The sequence below is a fragment of the Populus alba genome, chromosome 2, assembly GCF_005239225.2.
Source record: "Populus alba chromosome 2, ASM523922v2, whole genome shotgun sequence".
NCBI classification, from domain to species: domain Eukaryota; kingdom Viridiplantae; phylum Streptophyta; class Magnoliopsida; order Malpighiales; family Salicaceae; genus Populus; species Populus alba.
Window position 1 is genome coordinate 2549426 of NC_133285.1, and position 24450 is coordinate 2573875.

Consider the following 24450-nt stretch of genomic DNA (forward strand, 5'->3'; position numbering starts at 1 on the left):
TAATTATGATTACATAACAAAATGAAAAATCGTTATACATTAATGTACTCTTTTATTGTTCCATCAAACTATTTGCAATTCCATCGCGTACAAAATCCATACGTGAAAGCCTCTGTGAGCCTTGAACGGCCGAAGCCTGAACAGTATCAGGCAAAAAGTCATCTGGAATCAAATTGGGGTTGCGATCATACTCCGAAAAAACTGCATCATCTTGCGATCTCCTTCTAATATAATTATGTAGTGCCATTGATGCAACTACAATCTCAACTTGTGTTTTGTATGGATAAGCAGGCATGTTTTGCAAAATTTTCCACCTCTGTTTCCATACCCCAAAAGAACGTTCGATCACGTTACGTAGTGACGAGTGTGCACGATTAAACACTTCTTTCCGACCACTTGGTTGTCCACGACGTCTAAATTCTTGGAAGTGATACCTCTCGCCTTTGTAGGGACCCAAATATCCATACTCGTTTGGATATCCAGCATCAACCAAATAGTATTTTCCTGAAAAAAATAACATTGTAATTTTAAACAAAACTTAAAAAAATAATTATATTCCTTCAATTACCCAATCTTCAATTTAGTCAAAATCACAACCTTCTGGAGGTTTTGGAAAGTTGATATTGCTATTGTCAATAGCCTCCAAAAAAATACGAGTATCGTGTGCACTGCCTTCCCATCCTGCCCACACGAACATGAATTGCATGTCGAAACTACAAGCGGCCATTACATTTTGTGTTGGTACACCTTTTCTTCCAATAAATGGAATTTGATTTGCAGCTGGTAAGCAGGCACGAACATGTGTTCCATCAATTGCACCGACACAATTCTACATGCCACAAAAACATTTATAGTACTTATATAAACTTTTATAATATATTTCATACTCCTCTGAACAACTTAATTAAACTACTTAATTATATATATATAAAAATTAATCTTACCTTGAAATGTGGCATAAATCTTGGATTCGTAGCAATTTCTCTTGGTGTGCTCATAAATTGTGGATCTACTGGTTTTATGATTTCCACAGCAAACAAACGTAATGATTTAAGCACTTCTTTAAAACATCGACTAACAGTTTCACCTGAATGTTGGAATCTTTCCTGCACTTGTCTATTTGACGCCCCAACTGCTATTGTAAATAGAAACATTGCTACCTTTTCAATAACGCTCATTCTTCTTGACGGTTTTAAGCCATAGCACGTTTCCAAGTCGGTGCACAAACTCAAAAAAGTGGTTGCGTCCATCCTGAACATGTTAACACTTCGTTTCCAATGCCCTTTTAAAACATCCGTCAACCAACGCATCCCTGTGTTATATGAAACCATACATGGTTCTTTAAACATATAATTATTATAATAATAATTTATAGCTCCAGCTACGCAAATAATTAATTTTTTCCTATCAAGATGCCTCCTTATAATAAATGCATCGTCACCATCACTGTCACTGCCACTACTATCATCAGAATCGTTTCCATTACTGTCATCTCCAGCACCATCAACTGAGGCACCACTACCTTCACAAGGATAATTAATTTGATCTACAATGCGGTTCATTATAGTATCATAATTACAATCGAAATCTTCATTCAATATGTCATTAAATCGTGGATCTGCCATAACTTCATTTACATGTAAAAAAGAAAAAAAATTATATGTTGTTAATAAAAAAAAATTTAAATAATTAAATATCATTCAATAAAAAAACTATCAAAAAGTTAGTTCAACATAAGTTTTTTCCATACCTGTAAAGCCAACAAAAAAGAAGTATTCTACTTGCTTGTATTTGGTGCAATTGAGAGGTTTTTTGAAGCTTGTTATGAAGAAAGCTATTTCATTGAAAAATATAATGCAAACATTCCTCTTTATATAGAAAATTTCAATGCTCTTTACGTCTATTTTACAATTTTTCATCTTTCAACATAAGTACATTCATTCACATGTATGCATGTGCTGTAAAAGTAGCATATAATGTTACTTTTACAGCTCATATATGTACACCATCCTGTAAAAAACAAAGTTCACAGCTCATATATGTACACCATCCTGCCAAAAACAGAGTTCACATCTCATATATGTACACCATCCTGCCATTCATTTCCAATAAAAACTGAGTTCCACGTTTCTGAAGCAGTAGGACGACCAGCAACCAAGAAAAGTATGAAACAACATCAACATTTGTCCCATCACCTCACAGCAACAATGAAAAAAACATAAACAGTAACTGCAAAAGAGGTTGCTTTTTCAGACCTCACAAGTAGCTAAATTCCAGTAAATGAAAGAAACACAGCAGCATGTCATTTCCAATAAAAACAGTGTTCCAAGTTTCTGAAGCAGTAGGATGACCAGCAACAAAGAAAAGTAAGAAACAGCATCAACATTTGTCCCATCACCTCACGGCAACAATGAAAAAACACAAACAGTGACTGCAAAAGAGCTTGCTTTTTCAGACCTCACAAGTAGCTAAATTCTAGTAAATGAAAGAAACACAGCAGCATGTCATTTCCAATAAAAACAGAGTTCCAAGTTTCTGAAGTAGTAGGATGACCAGCAACAAAGAAAAGTAAGAAACAACATCAAAGCAAAGCATCAGTACGAAAACACAGAATAGTTAAGGCAACAAAAACAGAGAGTTGAATTTCAACTTGCACTGGAGCTAGTCATAACAAACTTCAATTGAGGCATGATATCGTTACAGTACTGTGATTTCACCACATAGCTTGAAAAATCAATCTGGGTAAATGATGTTTTGGAGTTTTGACATACAGATGAAACCAATTGAATTTCAGGCTGTGACAAAAAAACAGTATGCATCCAATGATTCTAATTACACAAAACTTGTTCTGAATGGTGATTAATCAATGTAAGCAACTTTTCATTTGACCAATCAAACTCTTAGTTGTAGAATATGCCAAGGTTAAGTAAACAGCTGCAACAGAAGCTGATAATGTATGTAAAGCACAACAAAAAGGTGCTCGAATAGAAATATCTAGATCAAAAGTCGCACTTCAAAAATAAGTAATCAAGGCCATTCCATCTGTGTTGTTTTCCAGCCATATGAGTTCAAACCTACATGTTAAGAAAATATTTTAACCAACAAACATTTAAGATTTTATCAGTGACTTCCCCAGGGATGCATAAACTGAATCTTAAATGCAATTGCTTACTAAATAAGCAAGCACATCATCATTTTCACTAAACTTGTATGAAACAGGAGGCCCTTGATTGGTAATATTTAACACCAAGTTAAAAATTCAGCACTTGCACAAATCAGGGATTATATACAAGACACTTGGAGAAGGATCTTGCCAAAATTTAAAAAGATGAAAACCAGACATCATGCAAAAAATAATTAAAAACAGTTCTGCTCCTTCTATATTCACCTGGATAAACAATGCAGCAAATGTCATCTTCTTATCTCGACCCTCTCTCCATCTCATACAAAGCTTATCTCCTGGTTTCTACATGCATGCCTAATGTTTCCAGAGTTAGATGTATTCCTAATCCACACATGACATACATGAACATCTAGCTAGCTACCTAATGGAAAAAAAAATACAGCCAAGGATGGAATGACCAGCAGCATGTCAATCTCACAGTAGCTAACCAATTGAAAAAATTACAGCTAAGGAAAGAAACACAGCAGCATGTAGTATTATTCCCAGCAGACCTCACGGCAGCAAATAAAAATATACAGTTAACAAAACAGTTAAGGTAATTTTGAACAACCATTTCATGTAAATTAACAACCAATTCCATTAAAGGGTCAACCATTTAACATTAACCATTGAACATTGTAATTCGTAAATAAAATACAACATTACAACCACCAATTTCTCATACAAGTTTGTTTACTCCCGCAAAGCAGTTTAATAAATATAAAAGTACATAAATTACCGCAAACGCATATGCTCATATGCCTTAAAATCAAATGTGGAATAATACAATGCCTCGAACAAATTTCGGCAAATGGAAACTACTCTTTTAAAAACCGTCATCCCATAACTCTGCAATAAAAAAATAAACATGTATAAATATCGTAAGCACTTGAACATACTTTAATTGATTAACATTTAAGCTACTTAAATCATACCATGTCAGCTAAACACGTTTAGTTCGTGCATACATTCGCTGCAACCATCTCAACTTCTGTTGCTTATCGCCCATACTGGCCCACATTTCTCTTTTCCTTCTTGAAATGAGAAACTCCGTAGCGAAGTCGTGGAAGTCATCTTCAATTGAAACTCCAGGAATTGAGTGCAGCTCAGTTATCACCTCGGGGATGCTACAGCCTTCGCGATCCAAATTAATCGACGTCGAATCACTCTTAGTCGACATACTCTCAAGAAGATGATTGCACCTTGTCATCAGCTGAACACCAATTCCAGATGTTTTCTTCTTTCTACATCGCACATCGGCATGATCTCGTCCTTTTCTTTTGCCGCTGCTTTTTGTATTGCTGCTGGTTGACATATTTATCTCTCCAACCATTCGAGCCATGTCAGTCTGGAAATCTGGATTGACATCTTCCTCCGAATCACCGCTGCCCTCTTCCAAACCATCATCAACAATGTCGGCATTGCTTGTACCAGGATCAACACCACTGCCGACAGGTACACCTGATGAAGGAGCCCATGCAAACGCTCCAGTTGCGACAATGTTGGAATACTTTCGGTCAAATTTATTCTTCAAAGATGGCTCAATACCAACATGTCTGAATTTTTTGGCTCCTCTAATTTCCTGCGTATAAATTAAATCAAGTAATGAAGGATCAATACTAGTAAAATTTTAGGGATGGAATTTGACAATAATAAAAGAAATTGTTAGGATGACAAGGAATGTACCTGAATTTTTTGTTTCCACCACTCATCGCTAGCTGCAATTGTGCCTATTTCACTATTCCAGCCAACACCGGTTTCTGAAACCAGCTTATTCCATATCCTCCAATCCTTTTTGCATCCATCCCATTTGTTTTTCAATTGTGTTTTAGTGAATGAATGCCCAGTTTGTTCTTTTGAATGATGTTATAAGAAATTTTCACCCCGTTTTATCGAAAATGAGTATTAGGTCTCATTCCCATATCAATTGCCTTAATGCATATATCACAAAATATATGCAACATGTCTTTTGTCCAAGCAGCCTTATCAAAAGATTCAAGACCTTCCATGATATCTTTTAACACATTTAAAAAAATTTTGAAATCAATAAATGATATCAAATAAATAGTGGCACATACATAAACCGTGGACTATAACAATAATATAACAGTAAATGTTCAGCACATACATGTATTTGAATGGGAATGTTCACGTTCATTTGTAATGAAATGTTAATTGCAACCCATTAATTTTTAACTGCTCAGAAAACTCAGTTTCAGCCATGATAAAAAATTTGAATTATCAAGCAACACTTCATTGCCATCATGCTGTTATTTTGACAAAAACAGAGGGAAAAAAAAATAAAACAGAATATATTTTCTAAAGTACATAAACAAAGAACAACAGACAAGCAGTATATAGAAGCAATTAAATTTTGCTAAATTCAAACAATTGAGATCTGTAAATCTAAAGTTCAGCATTACATGAGAAGTTTTGCGAAAAAGAAAGTATGATAAAAACTCATCTGCTGGCTAACATAAAGGAATCAAGCAAACACACATAGAATTACTTTTTTTCCCAGTTAATCAGACCACTCATGGGATTACAACAAATTATAAAAAAAGCTTGTAAAGAACTCTACAGTTTCAGATTCAACAATAATCAGCACTAATGCATCAGCCATGGATAACTGTTATTTTTTATGTTTCTCATCATGCACAAAACAGTAGACTTCAGAGCCATTTTTTAGCCTTCGAAGACAAAAACATGTGTTTGTTTATGCAAAATTGCAAAGGTAAAATGGAGAGACCAACTAGTTCAACATGGCTTAAGAAATGACAAACTTGTCTATGTTGGCAAGCAAGCATGTTTATCTGTGACTGAGAGCTAGTAAGTAAACTGAAACAAAATACTTGACACAATGATAATATCTAAAGAAATCAAAGATATGGTCAGGCGCAGATCCTTACATTTTTGATGATTCTGACCCAGCAATCTTTTTCAATGAACGCTTCTTTTTCAAACTATAGTTGCCTGAGACATGCCGGATAAATTGAAGCTGCAAATACCAAACAAGAAACTGTGAGCATCAAGTAATTCCAGCAAAAACACTTTGCAGTTCCTTTAGACTAGTAACAGAACTGGAAACTAATAGTTGTTATCATTTACTGAATTTTATTCTTTGAGATTTCATAGACATCAGTTAGAGCTCTAGTAAACAAGCAAAGCATTGCTAACTCCCGACAGTATGAAGACCAGATACTGCAGGAACTTAGCCATTCTCATCTAAGTTTATTAAAGACCAGAATCACAAAATCCATTACATCTACACCTATCTTTATATATGCATCATGCACGCACTAAACCCATGAATGCAGCTGTTTTCATCTACAATGCAACGATCATCCATCCAACAAACAAATTAAAAAAAACAAACCTACAGCAGCATAGGAAATACAAAAAACAGCTGAAAGCAAAATCTTGAAAAACAAAATAACACTGTTATTTTTTATGTTTTCTCATCATGCTATAGAAAACAAAATCTTGAAAAACAAAAAAAAAAACTAAAACCATTCAAGCCTCAGACCGTCCTACTTCATGCATTTCAACAGTTAGGCAGATCCATAGACATGCTTTCAAGGGAAAATAGTATTGTCATCATTGGCTGCCAGCACAATAATAAAAAAAACCCATGAAAGCAAATCATAAGAACCGAAACCCAAATAAGAGGCAGAGCATTCAACAATTCAAAAGATTCATGAAGATAGTATTGTCATCATTTGCCTCTCCAGATTGAAAGAAAAACCATGAAGATAGTATTGTCATCATTGGCTGCCAGTAATTAAAAAAAACCCATTGAAGCCGAGACTTGAAGACAAAAGCCGAGAGCATCAGATCTTCCTATTCAAGAATCTAATCATAAGAACCCAAACCCAAATAAGAGTATGAGCATTCAACAATTCAAAAGATTCATCATTTGCCTCTCCAGATTCAAAAAAAAAAAATTCAAGGAATTGTTAAAAGCAATGCAAAAAATCAGAAGAGGGGAAGATTAGAGGGGTTTTTGGAGAAGGTGAACGGCAGTTTAGGGCTGAGTTTTTCAGAAAGTCATTACTGTGCCGTTTATAAAGATTTACAAAAAAAAAAAAAAATTGGAATCAAGCATGCAGCAGCACAAACATGAAATACTTCATCTAAAAAAACTGAAAATAAAGATGGAGATGAGGGAGGAACTTACCTCAGTCTCTGTCTTTTGCAAACCCAAAACGGTGTAGCAGCTGTGTTCTGCAAAATAAAAAACAATAGAAACCCGTTAGATTTTGAGACACACGTTAAACAAAAATTGACAAGGGGAACGCACATTAACTGGTATCTCTTGGTTTTTTTTCTGCAATTGTAATAATGGAGGACAATCGAGTGACGGTTTGTGTTTGATGGACAGAGGGGAAGAAGTGTTCTGGCGTTGGTTTTGGGGCAAAATAGAAACGGGGTTAGCAGGAGAAGAGAGAGGAGAAATAGTTTGGGGACGGAAATTTGGGTTTAGCTCGTCAGATCTGCAACCGTTTTGGAGGTTGTTTACAGGGGAAAGTTTGGTGGTGAGAGAGAGGTAAGGAACTGAAGGTAAGGAACCGAAGTTTGGGGAAAGTTTTGGAGGTTTTTAGCTCGTCAGAACATTGATCTGTGATGTGGGTTTGTAACCATTGGAAAATGGTTTGCAAATTGATGAGGGACAAGCAAATTGATGAGGGACGACAGAGAGAAGTTGGGAAGTAATTGCAAAAGCAAATATAAATTGTCGGTGATGAGAGAGAGTACAGACGCATGAAAAGCAAATTCATTCTGCTTTTCACTTTTTTCAATTGAAACGTGATTTTTAATGGGACCCACGTCAAATTAAACTGTGATTTGTGATTAACCAAACGGGTGTTTTATTGCTTTTTAACCAACCGCAACCGCATAAGCATTGCCAAACACCATCTTAAGAATGGGTTCTATTCCAGAAAAGCTACCCAAAAAGGCCCAAATATGATCCACCAATGGTCAGTCTGAGTCATCTTGCCACCAGATGGCAACACTTGATAGGCCACATCTACTCCCACCTGTGTACATAACAGGTATTTTTGGAATACTCATGGGCATTTTCGGGATCCAAAAATTAAAAATAAAAAACCTCCGCTTCCTCTTAACAACAGTCCAGACTACAGTGTGAGAGTGAGTCCAGACTCGAGAAAGGAGAGAAGAGGGCAACGACTTTTATAGTCATCGGATCCGCAGACTCGCACTGCGAACGATTTGCACATACTTGAATGTTGATGACTCTGTGACATAATTTATTTCTGTCAAGTGCTTGCTGCGGTTATTTAATTTTATTGCACAAAATGGCCGGAAGTCTGGAAGGATTTCTGGTTCTGATCGTTGCGGCATTGATCTGCTCATCTTCCTTTGCTTCTTCTATCTTTCAACCGATCTCCGATTCTCATCGATCCGCTGCTTTAGAGGTCTTCACGCCGCGCGATGGATCCTTTTTCAGGTTTTCAAAAACCCTAATTAAACCCTTCTAATTGACATCTAATCTCTCAATTTATTATTTTCTAAGTGAATTAGATGAATTTGATTTAATCCTTATGCGATGCCAAATTTTACTAATCACTGAATTTAAAATTGCCTTTGTAAATTTACCGTATGAGATCTGGCTATTCTGTAGAACTGAAATTGGCTATTACCTCTGTTTGGATACTATGAAAATGATAAATTTTGTGTTTTGTGGTAATTTTTTTGTTGGTGTTTACCCATGCCTGTGCTTGTTTCATTTTTTTTAGCTAATTTGTAGCAGTGTCTGCATAAACTAGAAAGATTGATCTGACTAGATGTTGTGTGTGCCACCAGCTTAGAAGAAACATACGAGGCACTTAGAACGTTTGAGGTGCTTGGTATTGATAAAAAGTCTGATATCAACACAGCTGCATGCCAATCTGTGTTGGAAATTCTGGGGTCACCATCTTCTGCTTTGAAGGATTTATTCTATGCCTTAAAAGTCAACGGAATAGTAAAATGTGACATAGAAAAGGATGTCTTTGAGGTATTGTTTTGCTCTATGTTGTTTTTGGTCGGAAGGGTATGTATTCTATGTTACAAAAAATTGCAGACAATGTGTGATAATGGGTCTCTCTCTTAAAGGTTGTTGCTTCAAGACTACAAGCTACTGTCAGTGGCGCAGGTGCTTTGCTTGATTTCTACTATTCAGTGGGAGGTTTAGTACTTGTCAAGGTAATCCATATAACAAAAACTTTTAGGTGTTATGGGTTTCAAGTTTGATTCTCCTTTTTTCAGCATTTGCTAATTTGGGAAATCTTCTAATCATTCTATAATGCAAGGGAGAAGTAATTTGTCATGGGTTTTAGGTTGAAATTTTTGTAAGCAAAGGAATGTATCTGAAATCATGAAGATAAGATTTCACCAGTATTAATGTTTTGCTAGGGATCTATTGACTCAACTACTTATTGGAGAACACAACTTTCAAGCTGTGGCCACATAGCATAAGCCTTGCTAATTTTGTACTAAAGCTCGTGGCTAATTTTTTTTTTTTTTAATGCAGGATCAAACTTCTAAAGATGATCTGCATCTTGCTGATGCTGAAGGAGTTTTTGGTTCCATCAAGGTTGGTATTTGCATTACTTGGAATTGTATTAGAGTGAGGATATAAGCTTGGCACTGGACTGTTCTGTGAGGGGTTAAAAAGATTTCAGTAGTGACCACCCTCGCCTGGAACTCTCCCTCTTTGATTAGGGCCCTTGTGGAACTAGTTGCTGGTGTATTGAGAGTTGGTCAGTGTAGGAGGCCCACTACTGGTCTGCTTAGAAGTTTATTCCACAATGTTTAGGTTGATGCTTGGCTTTAAATTTACTTTCTTCAAACAAAATTCTCTGCACATGTTTTAGTTAACTTACAAATTATTGGCAGGCTCTAAGCCAGAGTGATGGAAGATGGCGCTATAATTCTAATAATCCCGAGTCCAGTACCTTTGCTGCTGGTATGTTCTATAAGTATTCTGTATACCATGATGAATTATTTAGCAACTTATATATTCAATGCTTCTCTTTTAAGAGAATATGCAATTATTGCTTTAACATTTATTGGTAACCACACAAATGCTACTTTGTTTTGATCATTTTTTTAGAATAATTTTGTACACTCAACAAAAAGCATGTGCTTAGAAATAGTAATGGAAATGTAATTTGGAACATCCCAAAAAAAGGGAAGAAAAGATCTGGATGGAGACTCTGGCATATTTAACATTCAATGCATAAATTATGGTGTATTGCTGAAATTAGAACTTGATGCCATGCTAATTCTTCTGCTTAAAGTGGCTCCTCCTAATTTGCCTGATCATGTTTCTTTTCAGGTCTAGCACTTGAAGCACTTTCTGGTGTTGTCTCTTTATCATCTTCTGAGATCGATCAATCTCTGGTAATTTGGAAGATTTGCTTACTTTGCCTCAATAGAACTTTTAGTTTTTTCATGAGCCCAACATTTCTCTTATGTTTTTAATAAAGACACTACCTGTTAATTTTCTTATCAGCATCAAACTTGCTGGCATCCAATGATATATGTTACTTTGTAATTAGTGATTGTAGGTGAAATAGGTTATATGATTATTGTTTCAAGGAATTTATGTTACTTCGTAATTTGTGATTGTAGGTGAAATAGGTTATATGGCTGTTGTTTTCCTTATTATTTTCTTTAAAGCACAAGCTTATTAGTGATCTCTGGTGCACATTCTTTCCACAGCAAAATTTTTGCTCTAAATTTTCGTTTCAAAGTGGTTCATAGTCTGTGTTCAGTAGTTATTCCTACTGTTTTGCTTATGTAATGGATTTATGTCTGCTATAGATCCCATATTCTCAGAACGAATCCAGAGCTTAACGTAACTAAATTTTTAGAACAGCATGTTCTTTTAGAAATGTAGCTACAATCATTGCCTAACTTACTTTTATGCTATGTAATCTACTGTTTCCTTGTGGGTCTGTCTATTTGTATAAACTTCTATTAGTAATTTGCTAGGTATGGTGAGGGCTTTTGTTTCTATTGTATAAATTGTACTGTATCTTCTAATATACTTGCTGCTGCTGTCATCTGTGGTCATTGCAATATCTGATTTCTTACATTTGTATAAACTTCTATTAGTAATTTGCTAGGTATGGTGGGGGCTTTTGTTTCTATTGTATAAATTGTATTGTATCTTCTAATATACTTGCTGCTACTGTCTTCTGTGGTCATTGCAATATCTTATTTCATACATTTGCAGATTGGTACAACTAAAAATGATATATTGAAGCTGTTTGACAGCATTGAGAAATATGGTATGTCAATATTTTTCTCTCTTCTTTTCTTGTAAATCATAATAATTTTTGGCAGTTGTGCCGCCAAAGCATTTCTTATTATGGTGCAATTGTGCTTGTATTCTCTATACTTTCATGGGTATTTCTACTCCTCTTCATATTACTTTTCTTGCTTATGCCAGAACCCTAATTCTGCTGATTTTAAGCTAAGTTTCCAAGACACAGTTTGGCACTCCATTGTGTCTTAGATTTGACTTGGAAAATTAAGCCCTCATTCTGACATCAAGGATCTTCACCAGTTTTAAAGTCAGGCCATGCTTCATTCACCTAATCATCAGTTTTAACCTTTTTCCAAAAAAAACCCTAGTTGTCAGCTGCTATTTATGTTATTCCATAATGTACTTAGTAAACCAAAAAAATTTATTGTAGATGATGGCGCTTTTTACTTTGATGAGAAACTGGTTGATGCACATGAACATCAAGGTCCTCTTTCAACCACGTCCTCTGTTGTTAGAGGGTTGACAGCGTTTGCGGCTGTGACTTCAGGAAGCTTGAATGTGAGTTAGGTTTGTTGTTGCTGGTCTTTATTCTGGTATTTTTCTAGTGCAGAAAGTGTTTAATGCTATTTTCTTTGCTTTCTTTCTCCCTATTTGATTCTCAGCTTCCAAGTGGCAAAGTATTGGGTTTGGCAAGATTTTTACTTGGCATTGGAATTCCAGGTGACGCCAAAGACTTGTTCAACCAAATAGATTCCTTGGCTTCCCTAGAGAGCAACTCGTAAGTGTACTCTTAACTTAGTTCTCTATGATTGTCAGCATTTTATGTGTATGTTATGTAGAACTCGTTCTGATAATTGCTTGCCTGATACAAGGAAATCTGTAATATGTGATTGGTCCATTAAAAGAAAACAAATTTCAGTGACTGCAGTTTCAGTGCTTCAAGAAAATTTGCTGTTTCTGTGAAAAGAAATTCAAATATGTTTTATGAGCTGCCTGCTGTCTCTTGCAACTCTAAGAGCAGAAGTTTGTCTTTAAAGCAAAAATTTAAACACTTCTTTATATACTTGAACATTATATTTGATTTTTTAGCTATATGTTTGCATGTTAGTTTTCCTCAGTTTTATATATTTAGCGTTGTCCATTTCTTGGTTGAGAAAAGCCACAAGTAGGATACCATGATGGGGCTAGCTGTTTTAATATTAAGTGCTAAATTTACTGAAAAGTTTGCAAATAACTTCTTTATTCTTTGTTATTCAAGTATGATTTTTTTTCCCTGGTGCAGGGTTTCCATTCCACTGATTCTATCGCTTCCAGCTACAGTTCTTTCATTGACTAAGAAGGACGCCCTTAAGGTGTGTTGCTGTGTGCATGCTAATCATTTTGTGTGTGTGTGTCTGTCTGTCTATATGTGTGCGCGCGCGCGTGCGCGTGCAAGCTCATGGGTTTTTCTGGTTATCATGCTTGGCCATTATTATTTAATTCTTCCTGTTTCTTAAATGTATTCTGGATATTTTGGAATTTGCAAAAATTATAATTGATATCTTTCTTATTCTATACATTTTTTCAGATTTGCAAAACCTTCACTTGTTATAAAGTTTTTGCATAAACTTGACCTCCTTCCTTTTACACATTTCTTGAAATTGACGTTCAATATAATTGTAACCAGGTTAAGGTGAATACTGTGCTTGGTTCAAATGCTCCTCCTTTGACAGTGAAACTTGTAGGAGTTTTTAGATCTGGTTCAAAGGACACTTCATTAATTGAGGGTCAGGTACAGTTTATTTCCCAACTTTAACCATGTTGAATCCATTTCAGTTCCTTTGTCTAGCTTTCGTGTGGTGTTGTCTGCCCAGTCAAATTGGTGATCTGCTGGACGGTCAGCACTAATTGTCGTTGGTGTGATATAGGAACTCAAGTTCAACCCTGAAAGCGCAGTCTATGCCTTGGATGCTTTGCCAAAGAGTATTGATGTTGGAAAATACACTTTTGTTTTTGAGGTATCCTTGTTTTCTTTGATGCATAAAGATTCTTTTCATCTGCCTTTACATCCGTATATGACAAGCTCAAACTCTTGCAGATGGTGCTTCATGATCCAGACCTCTTAAACTTATATGCCACTGGAGGCCAAACTCGGATTCCAATATTTGTGACTGGAGTTGTCAAAGTTGACAGTGCAGAAATCTCAGTGCTTGATAGTGATCTTGGGAGCACAGAAACCAAGTATTTTGTTTACATTTCCCAGTTACAAGACAGATTGCTTACTAACTGTCACTGATTGTGATGTTGGATGCTTGTCATTGTGACCTTTTGGGATTTGTTAAATTTTTATTTACAATCCTTTATTCAGCTCTGCTTTTGACTGAATTTGAACTACATGGCTTTAGTTATTGTATAATTCTAGTTCTTGGATCCATGCAGGATAGATTTAACCGGGGAAAATACTGTATCATTATCTGCAAACCATCTTCAGAAGCTGCGCCTCTCTTTCCAATTGTCTACTTCTCATGGTCATGCTTTTAAGCCACATCAGGTTAGTATTAAGCCTGTCTTTCTCTAGAATTGTTCTCTGTGATTTAGTTGTTCAGAGTTTCTTGGCTTGCAGGCAATTCTTAAGTTGACACATGAGACTAAGGTTGAGCATAGTTTTGTGGTGGGGAGCTCTGGAAAACAGTTTGAGATCAATCTAGTAAGTTCCCTCTGCAATGTTCTGCTCCCTTTTGTCCCTCCCTATTACGTGATCATTGGCATGTTTTTGCAACTTTCTAGCTTTGGAACAAAATCTATCAAATGCATATGAATGTTGGCTTTTGGGTTTGTCATTGATATAAATTTGACTTGTTGGCTATTGCCAACAATCACTTTACTTCGTTCCTAGCAATTTGTTTCCAATTGTAAATTAGTGCAATGCTAACCAATTTCCCTCGTACCTGAAATGAAGTTGATTTTCTTTTCACATGGTAATTATAGACTAATGAAAGTAAGATTTATGAAGAAGATAATCTTGAATGCATGTCCAAAGGTTAAGTGGCATAGTTTACCCCTAAACTATCTGGGTTGTGGCAAAATAAGGGCTGAGCCATCAATTTAGTCTAGTGTATCCTCAAACTACTATTTAGTGGGCAAATTAAGGTCAACCATCAAATTTGACCGTTAAGACTAACTTTCAAAGTTTGACCATTAGTCTTAATGTTATAACTAATATTGTTTTGGAGCAATTTGAATTATTTTTTTTTACAGTGCATCGTTTTACCTTTTGTAATTATTGTTACCTATAAAAAAATTGAATTGCTTCAAAACGGTGTGATTTATAGCATTTAGATTAACAATCAAATTTTACGGTCAAAAACATTTGCTCAATAAATAGTAGTTTGAGGATACAAAAGACCAAATTGGTAGTTGAGGCCTTGTTTTTCCACAACCCCAATGGTTAAGAGGTAAAATATGCCCAATTAAACCCATGTACATAGACTTTGAACACTTTTAAATCATACATTGTCTTAAGGTGCTTGGTGAAAATGGCTCTTTTTGCTATGGCAAATCAATACACCTTTAGCAGAAGTAATTTGAGTGCAAGTCAGTTTAAGCCTTTATTGCTTGATAGCATAACACCCTTGCACATGCCGAGATTCATTACCACTTCCCTTCCAATTACTGCTAGTGTGCACCAGTATCGATTGCTTGGAAACAGACTCACACACTATGACAAACCGTTCAGCCATCCATATTCTGTCTCTTTTGAAGTTTTGTTATTTTTCTTATATTTGGCAATATGTCTCGCAGGATTTCCTTGGACTGGTTGAGAAATTTTTCTATTTATCAGGGAAATATAATGTTCAGCTCACTGTGGGTGATGCTGTTATGGTAAGCTTGATTTTTCTTACGAGGTTTTTATATTTGTATGGGTTGTTATATGACATGAGCATGATATAATTTGTTTTGTTTATCTTTTTCAGGAAAATTCTTTCTTGAAGGCTATTGGTCACCTTGACCTAGATCTACCAGAACCGCCTGAGAAGGCGCCGCAGCCACCGCCACAACCTCTTGATCAGAACTTGAGATATGGTCCTAAAGCAGAGATAACTCACATCTTCAGGGCTCCTGAAAAGCTTCCACCTAAGGAGCTTTCTCATGCTTTCTTGGGTCTTACACTTTTTCCATTACTTGGGTTCTTAGTTGGGGTGAGTATTATATTATCTGACACAGATTCTGGACACTTGAGCATTAACATAGATTTACTCCCTTCTGAGTGTAATTTAATTGAATCTTCCTAGTTACTTCTGTAATTCATTGGTTCTATCTAAAGTGTCCCAACTTAGGATGCCCCATATAGTGCTTCCAGTATGACCTGGGCCTAGGAATTTGAATGCATATGCTGGAAAGATCTTTTGATTGCTGTGTTCATGCAGACACCTGCTGATTTGGATGTGTTTTATTGTAATTCTGATTGAAAATACTCAGTTGAACCTGTTGGTTTAAATGGTATTGCTAGAACTTGCTAGATGTCATCAGGTGAGCATCAGGAGTTTAGCCCACCCCTTTCTATTAGGACAGAGAAGGTATTGCACATTGCTTTCATTGACATTCTGGTGTGGAAAAGGAGTCGGGATTTCAAGTGTGTGTTGTTATTTTTTTCTGCCTAGTTTTCTCTTACTTGTCATCTTCTCTTCCCAATAAATAGGGACAAGGTACATAGGGGATGTGAATGAGTGGCATATGTTAACATGCCTTCTCCTCTTGACAGTTATTGCGTTTAGGGGTGAACCTGAAGAACTTCCCTTCCTCATCCGTTCCTGCTATGTTTGCTGTCCTCTTCCATCTCGGCATTGCAGCAGTTTTGTTGCTCTACGCACTTTTCTGGCTGAAGGTCAGTTTTGCACTTCATGCTTTTTATGCACTCCTATTTGACAATTAACTTGTGATTCCTGCAAGGTTTCTAGTGCTTGTATTCACTGATGTGTGTTTGATATGCAACATTTGATTTTTTGCTGGGTATTAGTGATATTTTTCTTCTGCTAGTGGTGTGTTAGAAGCATTTTGTTCCCGAGGAATTCACCCTTCATTCAATTTTTTTTTCCTGAGCAGTGGGATCTATTCACAACACTGAAAGCTCTTGGTTTCTTGGGAGCTTTCCTGATGTTTGTTGGGCACAGAATCCTTTCGCACCTGGCCTCTATTTCATCCAAGTTGAAATCTGCCTGAGGACGAGAGTTTGTTGCCAAAGTGACTGGAGACAGGAAATTTTCCTCGAAGTAAAACATTTTGACATTTTGACTCAATTTTGTAGGGGATGTAAACTATCAATTATGTTATACCTGTTAAGATTTTGGGCACGAAATGAAAACGGGTTCATCTATGTTATGGGTTTTTCTCCCTTTCACCGTTTAGACATCCCCTTGGCGTTTCTATTTGTCCATGTGGGTTACGGGGTATACCCTAGTGTGGGGGTGAGGGGATGGATCAATCTTGCTGTAGGATGTGGGCTAGTTTAGTCTTAGGACACACCTGCCGTGTGAAGAAAAGAATAAATTGAAACTGTTTCTACTTTACATAATATTAATGGGTGGATGATGCTACTGGCTGGCTTGCTGGCATGCATGCATCAAGGGCTTGAGTAGGGTTGTTTTTCTTAATGTGTATTCTTCTATCCGCTTGGTTTCTTTGGGAAGTTAGCTGGTGGTCAAATAAACTCACACGGTTAGCTGGGAATATCACCAAGATAAAAGATTTGCGAGAGTTTCCTAGTGATGGGATGGATAAATGAAGTCTCGTTGCTTAGACTCTGATAATTGGATAAAACAACGTCGGTGTCCACGCCGTGAGCAGTAACATTTGCTATAATTCTGTTTGAATCATGCAGTAATTTCCTGTACTCTAGGATTCCGAGATGTTTATTTTCCTGCGGCCATGGTTCCATTGAAAAACATGTATTGATGTCGAATTATCAATGACTCCAGGCATCTTCTTGAAGTATGCTAGGAATGCCCTTGTTGGACTCGGATGGATTCTGCACAGGCAATGGAGGTGTCAAGCCTCTGGCCCATACATTCTCAGAAGGGATTTAACAAATAATGACCTGTGCATGATTCGAAACCTGTGTACATAGTCATGGCTGAAAAAGTTCTAAATGATGATGAGCTCTGCAGGCATCAACGACTTTTGATGCAACAAGCAAAGCAACAGCCAGTTTCTTTTAAGTTGCTATTTCTTTATTTCCTACTGTAGTCCATGGTTGAAAAAAACCAAAAAAAAAAATAAAATTACAGCAGTTTTGACTTTTGAATTGATGAAGAATAAAAATACAATACAAATGGCTTGTAAGAAATTTCTGCTTTTATATGGAAAAAAATGAGCAACAAATGAACTCAATAAATGATCATCAAATGCTACAAAATCATATAAACTACCTGCTCTGCTTGGGCACCTTAAGCCCTGCAACGCAGTGGTTATTTCAGGTGAAAGGCCAAGACTCTGGATGACAAGGCTAGCTGTTTTACTCTGTTTCCCTGAAACTCTCACTTGTTAGCCACAGCTTCTTTTGAATGATGAATACCATATCATCCTCATCTTGCTCAGACTCCCCCTCAGCCTCAGCTGTTGCCACTGCTTCCCAATGTAGTGCTGATAAATGTTTCTTTACGAACTCCACCACTGGTCGTTTATCCCGGATAATGATGAAGCCCGTCGGTCTCAGGATGCGGTCCATCTCAGTTAACAGATCCACAGCACTGCAGCCTTTCTTTTTAATGTCGGAGAAAACCGTCCAAGCATGGAGTAGATCATAAGTCCGTGGATAGGTCGAAAAGGATTCGCACCTGTCAATAGAAAACCAAAATTATTTTCCCAAAAGATAGCGAGAGAGAAAATAATCAGCACTTCCACTATGCTTCCACATCCAACTTCTTGGAAGCAACATGATTATCCATGAATCTAGCATCAAAAGAGTTTTCCTGATAGAGGTTTCAAAGCCTTTAATGTTTACAAGACAAGTTCCCCTGTGGAGTGAGACTGTCCAAAACCCCTCAGGTTTTAGAGTAAATGGCGACTCGGACTACACTACACAGATACACGAATGAGGTTAGCATCACAGCTTCTCCTGCGCTATTTCAAACTTTTTTTTCTCTTTCAAATATAACAGCAGTAAGAAAATTACTCCCATCATAACAAATTGGTGAATCATTGAAATTTTTTTGGAATTGACTGCTAATCTTTTACAACAAGAGAACTTAAAGGATCAATTTCCCTTTAGAAATCTATATATTTCATAGGCATACACTCCCAGCGCAGTGTTTGGTTTCTGAAGAGCAATTGTTTTTAATCTTTACCAAAATCCACACATTTGGTTTCTTTTTCACTTATTTTTACCATTCAAAAATAGACCATCTGTGTAAAATGCACATAGACCATTAAAAAATTCAAATATAATATCGTCAATAACATTTCCAACATACCAGCTGTGCACAGTGCCTATCAGGCCTCTGTCATATATTATTTTGAGAGTGTTGGGTCCGTCTTCAGGCACGACATTCATAACCCAGACATCTTTGCTCTTCAGAGCAGCTGCAAATGACCCTAGGTTTGCCTTCATGTCCATCACATTCCTCAGTGTATCAGGCCTAATCTTTGGGCTTAAAAGATTCCAATAATTCTCTACTCTTTTCTGCCAAACCTCCTGCAACATATCAAACCTGTTTTAAACTAGCTACTTGCATTTACACAGATGTAAACTTACTGCAACTTTTGGATAGATTACCATGTCCTTTTCAAACATTTCATTCGAATAGCCAAAGTCAGCGAGACGGGGAGGTAGAGCAGTCAACCGAGCAGGCCAAGGAGCCAATCCACTCCCTCTTGCTTTATGATTCTCTGGTGGGATCATCACAATATTTAGTTAGTGCATTTCTAACTGCCCAGTACAAGTTTCATGCAGTTAAAAAAGCAGTTAACAACATAGCAGATGAAAGTGTTAAAACATCAAAAGACAAGCAATCTTGAGGAGGTACCTAGGTGATAAGCATGCAACACGTGAACAACAAAGGATCAAATATGTAAACAAGAACATATTGCCATGTTTAATTTATTAATAACATGATCAAATTCCAAATGATGTTTCTATTTCAAGTGACATACTAGCACTATTTTGAAGTTCCCCGATAAAAATTATAAGGTTTTGGGTTTTTTCCATTTCTATGAGATTGGACCACTGTATAAAAGGCAATTACAGTACTCACGGTCAGAGTAAGGAGTGATGCAAGCTTCCATTGGCACACCCCATACTGCATCTGGGTCGTCATCAGATTTGCAGAGAGGAGGCTGGGTGCCGGGTTCTCTTTCCATGTAACAGTCATTTGTCAGAGGCTTGACCCAGATAACTGTTTGATTCCTTTTAGCAGCTATTTTCCAACACATTCGTTCAACAAGGGCACTCATTTCTTTCCAGATTCTCAGATCCTCTTCATCTTGTGCATAGGCTTCAGGGGATGAGTATGCAAAGTAGCCTCCAGGTCTAAGCAACCTATCTAGCTCAAGAAGAAGGATTCCATTTCTTTGAAGCCAATCAATCCTACAACGAGAACAATGTGCAAGTTCAAAAGATCTGCTTGGGTAAGGAAGTCTCTTTGTCCCTAAAACACCAAGGTGTGCAGGGATTCCCCTTTCCAGGGCAAACTGGATCTGGTTTTGATGAACATCATTTGGTGCCAATGACATTGCAATGATATTAGAAGAAAGAAGATATCCACCAAAACTTGCAACTCCACAACCAACATCAAGGACTGTCCGGAGCCTTCCTCCATTGTTTAAAATGTTTTTTGGAAAGTTCAGCATCTGCCGACCAGAAATATAAACAAAATAAAAAAACTGGGACTGTTTGGAGATAGCATGTGCAGTCAAACATAATATTGCATCACCAGGATTTCAATGAAACGCAATTGATTGAAGCTTGAGAATCACACATTTACATGAGAAAAATTATTAACTTACATTTGCAATTGCAGCTATATACTTATCAGCCCCATAATGGAAGTGTGTGCCACCTCCAGGAAATTCAATCTTGTCACCTTTGACAACCATCCAGTTCTGATCAGACTTTTCACTTGCGAGGTGGGTGTGAGGTATATTTTCTTTCCACACCACATCTCTGCTTTTGGGCCACTTGATCGGGACCTGCAACCATCAAGGATAGGAAACACATAAAACTTTAAGCTGGTTCATTCAATTCACATGGCCAAAACGATACTTCCCTACAAACTAGCTACTGCAAAATACTTCTGAAAAACTTTACCTTGTAACCTGGTGGAGGAGGAATCAAGCAATTGAAGTGCCTTTCTGGAGCTGGGCAATGTCTTTCATAGTGCTCCATCAAAGACAAATCCAGCTTCAATCTTGTCTGGTATATAAGGTTTCTATCTAGACAAGGAATCAGCTCTGATTGCCCATCATCACAAACCTACAACATTGAAAATAATTACAAGAGAAGTATAGCTTATATCAGTGCAACTGATTCCAAAATAGAGAAACGTGAACCCAAGTGCAAGTGAACATAAAATTTGCTCATCTTGAAATTGCTTACAGGAATGCTTTTAAGCATAACACCATCCTGTAGATCTTCGCCGAATTTGTTTGAAGCTTCATCACCATCGTCCTCCCCACCCAAATAAGAAGAACCTAACTTCCTTAGAGATTTACTGCCATATTCCAGAGCAGATGTTCCACCTTTTCGAGAATATATGTAAAGACAACCGCAAACAATAGCCAATACAACTATCCAAGTTACCAGCCGCTTCTTCTGTTCCCCATCACCTCTTCCCCTTGCCATCTTTTGCAACACGTAATAAAAATACAAAATCTCCCTCTTCCACTGTAACTTCAATATACAGAAGACAAATCAGAAGTTCATTTCTCTCTCCAAGTGATTAGTGATTAGTGATTAGTGATGAATGACCACCCAATGCAAATCCGCTATTGAATTCCCTTCATCATGGCCTCAAATTTCTTGTCACCACTAGCCTTGATTCCAAAAATAAATCAAGTTAGGACTAAAGCATCCATAACACAAGGCACAATAGTCTAGCAAATCACAGAACAAACCCTAAATTGCAAACATCCAACTCATACAATCCAATGTCAAAACATTAACAAAAACTGAAATCACACCTTTATCAGGCCAATCATTCATACAGAAGAAGATCACTACTCAGAGATTAAAAAGAAGATAGCAAATGTAACAAAACAAACAAAAGAACTACATTCCATCTACGAGAATGTGGCATGCTATTGCACTTACATGAGATTAGCAAGAACAGTAGATCTAAGAAAACTTTGAAATGAAATAACTAAATCAAATCTACCCAGCTGAATGAAGCAGCATCATGATCTTGTCAGATAAACAAAAGGGCAATAATACAGTATATCACACGAAAAGCACCGACAAGTTGCTGGCTGCCAGTTAAGCATTGGAACCGATTGATTAAGAAGACCCAGATCACAAAAATTTCAACACTTTGAATACTCTGTGTCTTTAATTACTGTAACGACATCATCGAACCCATGTCAAAAACAAATGTCGGCAATGTTTCAAACCATACAGAAAGTTACAAACTTTAAGACTGTTGCATAATTGTATTAGTACAGTATAAACTCACACGTAGAAGCATGAAAATGACAATGTTGCTCTCTTCCTCCCTCTCTTTCTCTCTATTTGTAAGGAGAAAATTGACAGGCTTGGATCTTGAACTGCAAGAAAAGAAATTGATGGATGATGTCAGGTACCTGGATGGGCTAAATGTGGAGTAGAGAAAGGGGGATGCTGAGCCACTACATAAATTAAACAATGGCATTTTTTATTGAGAAAAAACATCTTCTTAACCCCTTACATAAATAACATGGCTAATTTAATTCAGGTTAATTAAAAAATTAAAAATCAAATTAATATTTTTTTTAATAATTCGTTGATTTTTTTATCTTATTTTACGAAGCGTCACAAATCAACCCTGGTTTATTTTTATTATTATTTAAATCGATAAATCGATAAAATCTCAAATCAACTCACTGAAGGATCCGAATTTTATAACTATAAAAAAAAAATTCCTGGGATGTAATCAGGTCTGAAGATTTCTTGTTGTGTTTTACAGTAGTTAGTTTAGAATTTACAAGGGATGGGGGTTAGGTTTTGGTCAAGAGTCAAACCAAGAGGAATCTAGTTGTCTACTCCTATCTATCGTATGGTCAACTCTCTATTTTCTTGCTAGCTAAATTATTTTGTTTTATTTCTTCAAAAGAAGATTGTGAATTGATTTGAATAATTAATATAAAATAATTTTTAGAATATTCCTTAAGCTTATAGATTCGGTCAAATTGAGTTCAAAACCCTAATTAATGATCACCAAATGGTGAGGAGTTAAAACCAAATAATTTTATTCTTCTGATTAATTTAAAACAATTTATCTGATAATTACTTGGTCATTTAACATTTTGGATGGATATATTTCCTTGACAGGTTATGTATAAATAATTTAAATTAAATTCGTCACTTAACAATTTAAGATTTTAAATTAAAATATTTTTTTCAATAAATCAATAAATTTCATCATAACTGAGGAGTTATTTTGTCCTAACTCCTAGCCCAGGATAATGAATATTATTGTGCTTCAAGGATCAAGTTCATGATTCATACTCTAAAAAGAAAGGGACTGTAGTGTATCTGGATTGTGTTTGGTTAATATTTTGAACAAAAAAGAGAGTAGAAAAGATAAAAATATAATTGATAAAAAAATTAGACAGAATAAATAAATTTATCTTAAAACAATTTTAAAGTGAATTCTTAACATTTTAAAATAAAAGATATAAAAAAATATACCTATAATATCTCAATCTTTTATTTCTCATTAAAAAAAGAATCGAGTGATGCTAAAGTTTGATGAGAAAATAAATATTTTTTTTAGCTATTTTTTTTTCTATTATGTATTAGTATGTTTTTCTAGTTTTTTTTTCTATTTAAAGATGATAGTTTTTTATTTTATTTTTTTTTATCTAGTATTATTAGGGTTTTGTAGTTTTTTTTGTATAAAAAATTATAATAACATTTTGGCAAGTAGAAGCATTAATAAATAAAATTGAGTATTTTAGAACTCTCCTAGTAATTATAGTATTCCTAGCCTTTGAAGTCTAGACGTATAATAAACCATGTTATCCTTTATTTTTAGCTATATCAGTAGATATTGAGTGTGTTTGGCAGTGTGGTAGCGGTTACTTTTTAAACAGTTTTTCATGCCAAAATACATGTCAATGATATTTTTTTATTTTTTAAAAATTATTTTTAACATCAACACATCAAAACGATTCAAAAAGTATAAACCGCACTCAATTTTAGCAAAAAAAAAATTCAAAATTTAGCGAAACACAGGTTAAAACGAACAGTCAAACACTCTCATTAGAGTCCAATAAATTTTAAAGAATTTTATCATTCTGTCAAATCACAATGATTGGAGATTGCAAAAGATGTGTCTCGAAAACTCAACAATTTCAAATGATTAGTTATTATACATTGTTGAAAAATCATTGTTAGAAAAGATTGCATAACAAGAGATACTTGTATAGGAAAGGGAATGAGAAGGTTCCCCCTCATGAAAGAGAAAGAGATGTTCTGGAAAAATAATTATTGTTTTTGTTTGTATCAGCTGTTATTGAAAATATTAGTAGTTAAATCTTTGATAAGGTAGCTTGTACAAGGTATAAAGTTAGTAATTTACAATGGTATAATCTATATTAAGATGTTTTGTTAGGGCTTTATAACCTGGTAATCTACATTAAGATATTAGGATTCACAATAAAAAAGTCCACACAAAAAATATTCATGTTGGAAGATAATTTCTAACTGGAGAGTCTAATGCATCAATTTTTTTTATAAAATAAATATTTTCATTGGTTATTTTTATTTTCTATTTTTATTTTCCAATCATGTATTATTATGCTCTTCTAGTTTTTTTTTTACTTGAAATAATATTTTTTTTTA

The 24450-nt window shown here is 35.7% G+C and overlaps 2 protein-coding genes, 2 non-coding genes and 1 pseudogene across 9 annotated transcripts; 1 reads left to right on the forward strand and 4 right to left on the reverse strand.

Moving 5' to 3' along the window:
• Positions 1-5741: 5741 nt before the first annotated feature.
• LOC118052831 (small nucleolar RNA R38) lies at positions 5742-5826 on the reverse strand. Its single transcript, XR_004688268.1, has one exon. It is a non-coding gene; the product is annotated as a small nucleolar RNA R38 (small nucleolar RNA).
• Positions 5827-6680: 854 nt separating this feature from the next.
• Positions 6681-6768, reverse strand: LOC118052830 (small nucleolar RNA snoR20a). Its single transcript, XR_004688267.1, has one exon. It is a non-coding gene; the product is annotated as a small nucleolar RNA snoR20a (small nucleolar RNA).
• Positions 6769-6990: 222 nt separating this feature from the next.
• On the reverse strand, positions 6991-7072 carry LOC118052828 (small nucleolar RNA snoR64a; annotated as a pseudogene).
• Positions 7073-8285: 1213 nt separating this feature from the next.
• Positions 8286-16794, forward strand: LOC118052615 (dolichyl-diphosphooligosaccharide--protein glycosyltransferase subunit 2). The gene is made up of 19 exons (XM_035063607.2): positions 8286-8633; positions 8990-9182; positions 9281-9370; positions 9699-9761; positions 10064-10133; positions 10506-10570; positions 11409-11463; positions 11872-11999; positions 12104-12219; positions 12724-12793; positions 13108-13212; positions 13349-13438; positions 13519-13661; positions 13860-13971; positions 14044-14127; positions 15222-15302; positions 15395-15619; positions 16183-16305; positions 16524-16794. The coding sequence occupies exons 1-19, from the start codon at positions 8482-8484 to the stop codon at positions 16638-16640; spliced, it is 2082 nt and encodes a 693-aa protein (XP_034919498.1). The 5' UTR covers positions 8286-8481; the 3' UTR covers positions 16641-16794.
• An 881-nt stretch (positions 16795-17675) lies between these two features.
• Positions 17676-22267, reverse strand: LOC118052616 (probable methyltransferase PMT3). Of its 6 annotated transcripts, none has more exons than XM_035063613.2 (9): positions 22082-22267; positions 21844-21964; positions 21010-21441; positions 20722-20886; positions 20421-20603; positions 19670-20264; positions 19192-19304; positions 18890-19110; positions 17676-18253 (listed from the first exon to the last, which is right to left on the reverse strand). In XM_035063613.2, the coding sequence occupies exons 3-9, from the start codon at positions 21253-21255 to the stop codon at positions 17932-17934; spliced, it is 1845 nt and encodes a 614-aa protein (XP_034919504.1). In that variant the 5' UTR covers positions 21256-21441; positions 21844-21964; positions 22082-22267; the 3' UTR covers positions 17676-17931. The 6 variants fall into 6 exon arrangements, with proteins under 6 accessions (XP_034919504.1, XP_034919501.1, XP_034919500.1 ...); XM_035063610.2 differs by having other exon boundaries at positions 21010-21446; XM_035063609.2 differs by lacking the exon at positions 21844-21964.
• Between the last annotated feature and the right edge of the window lie 2183 nt (positions 22268-24450).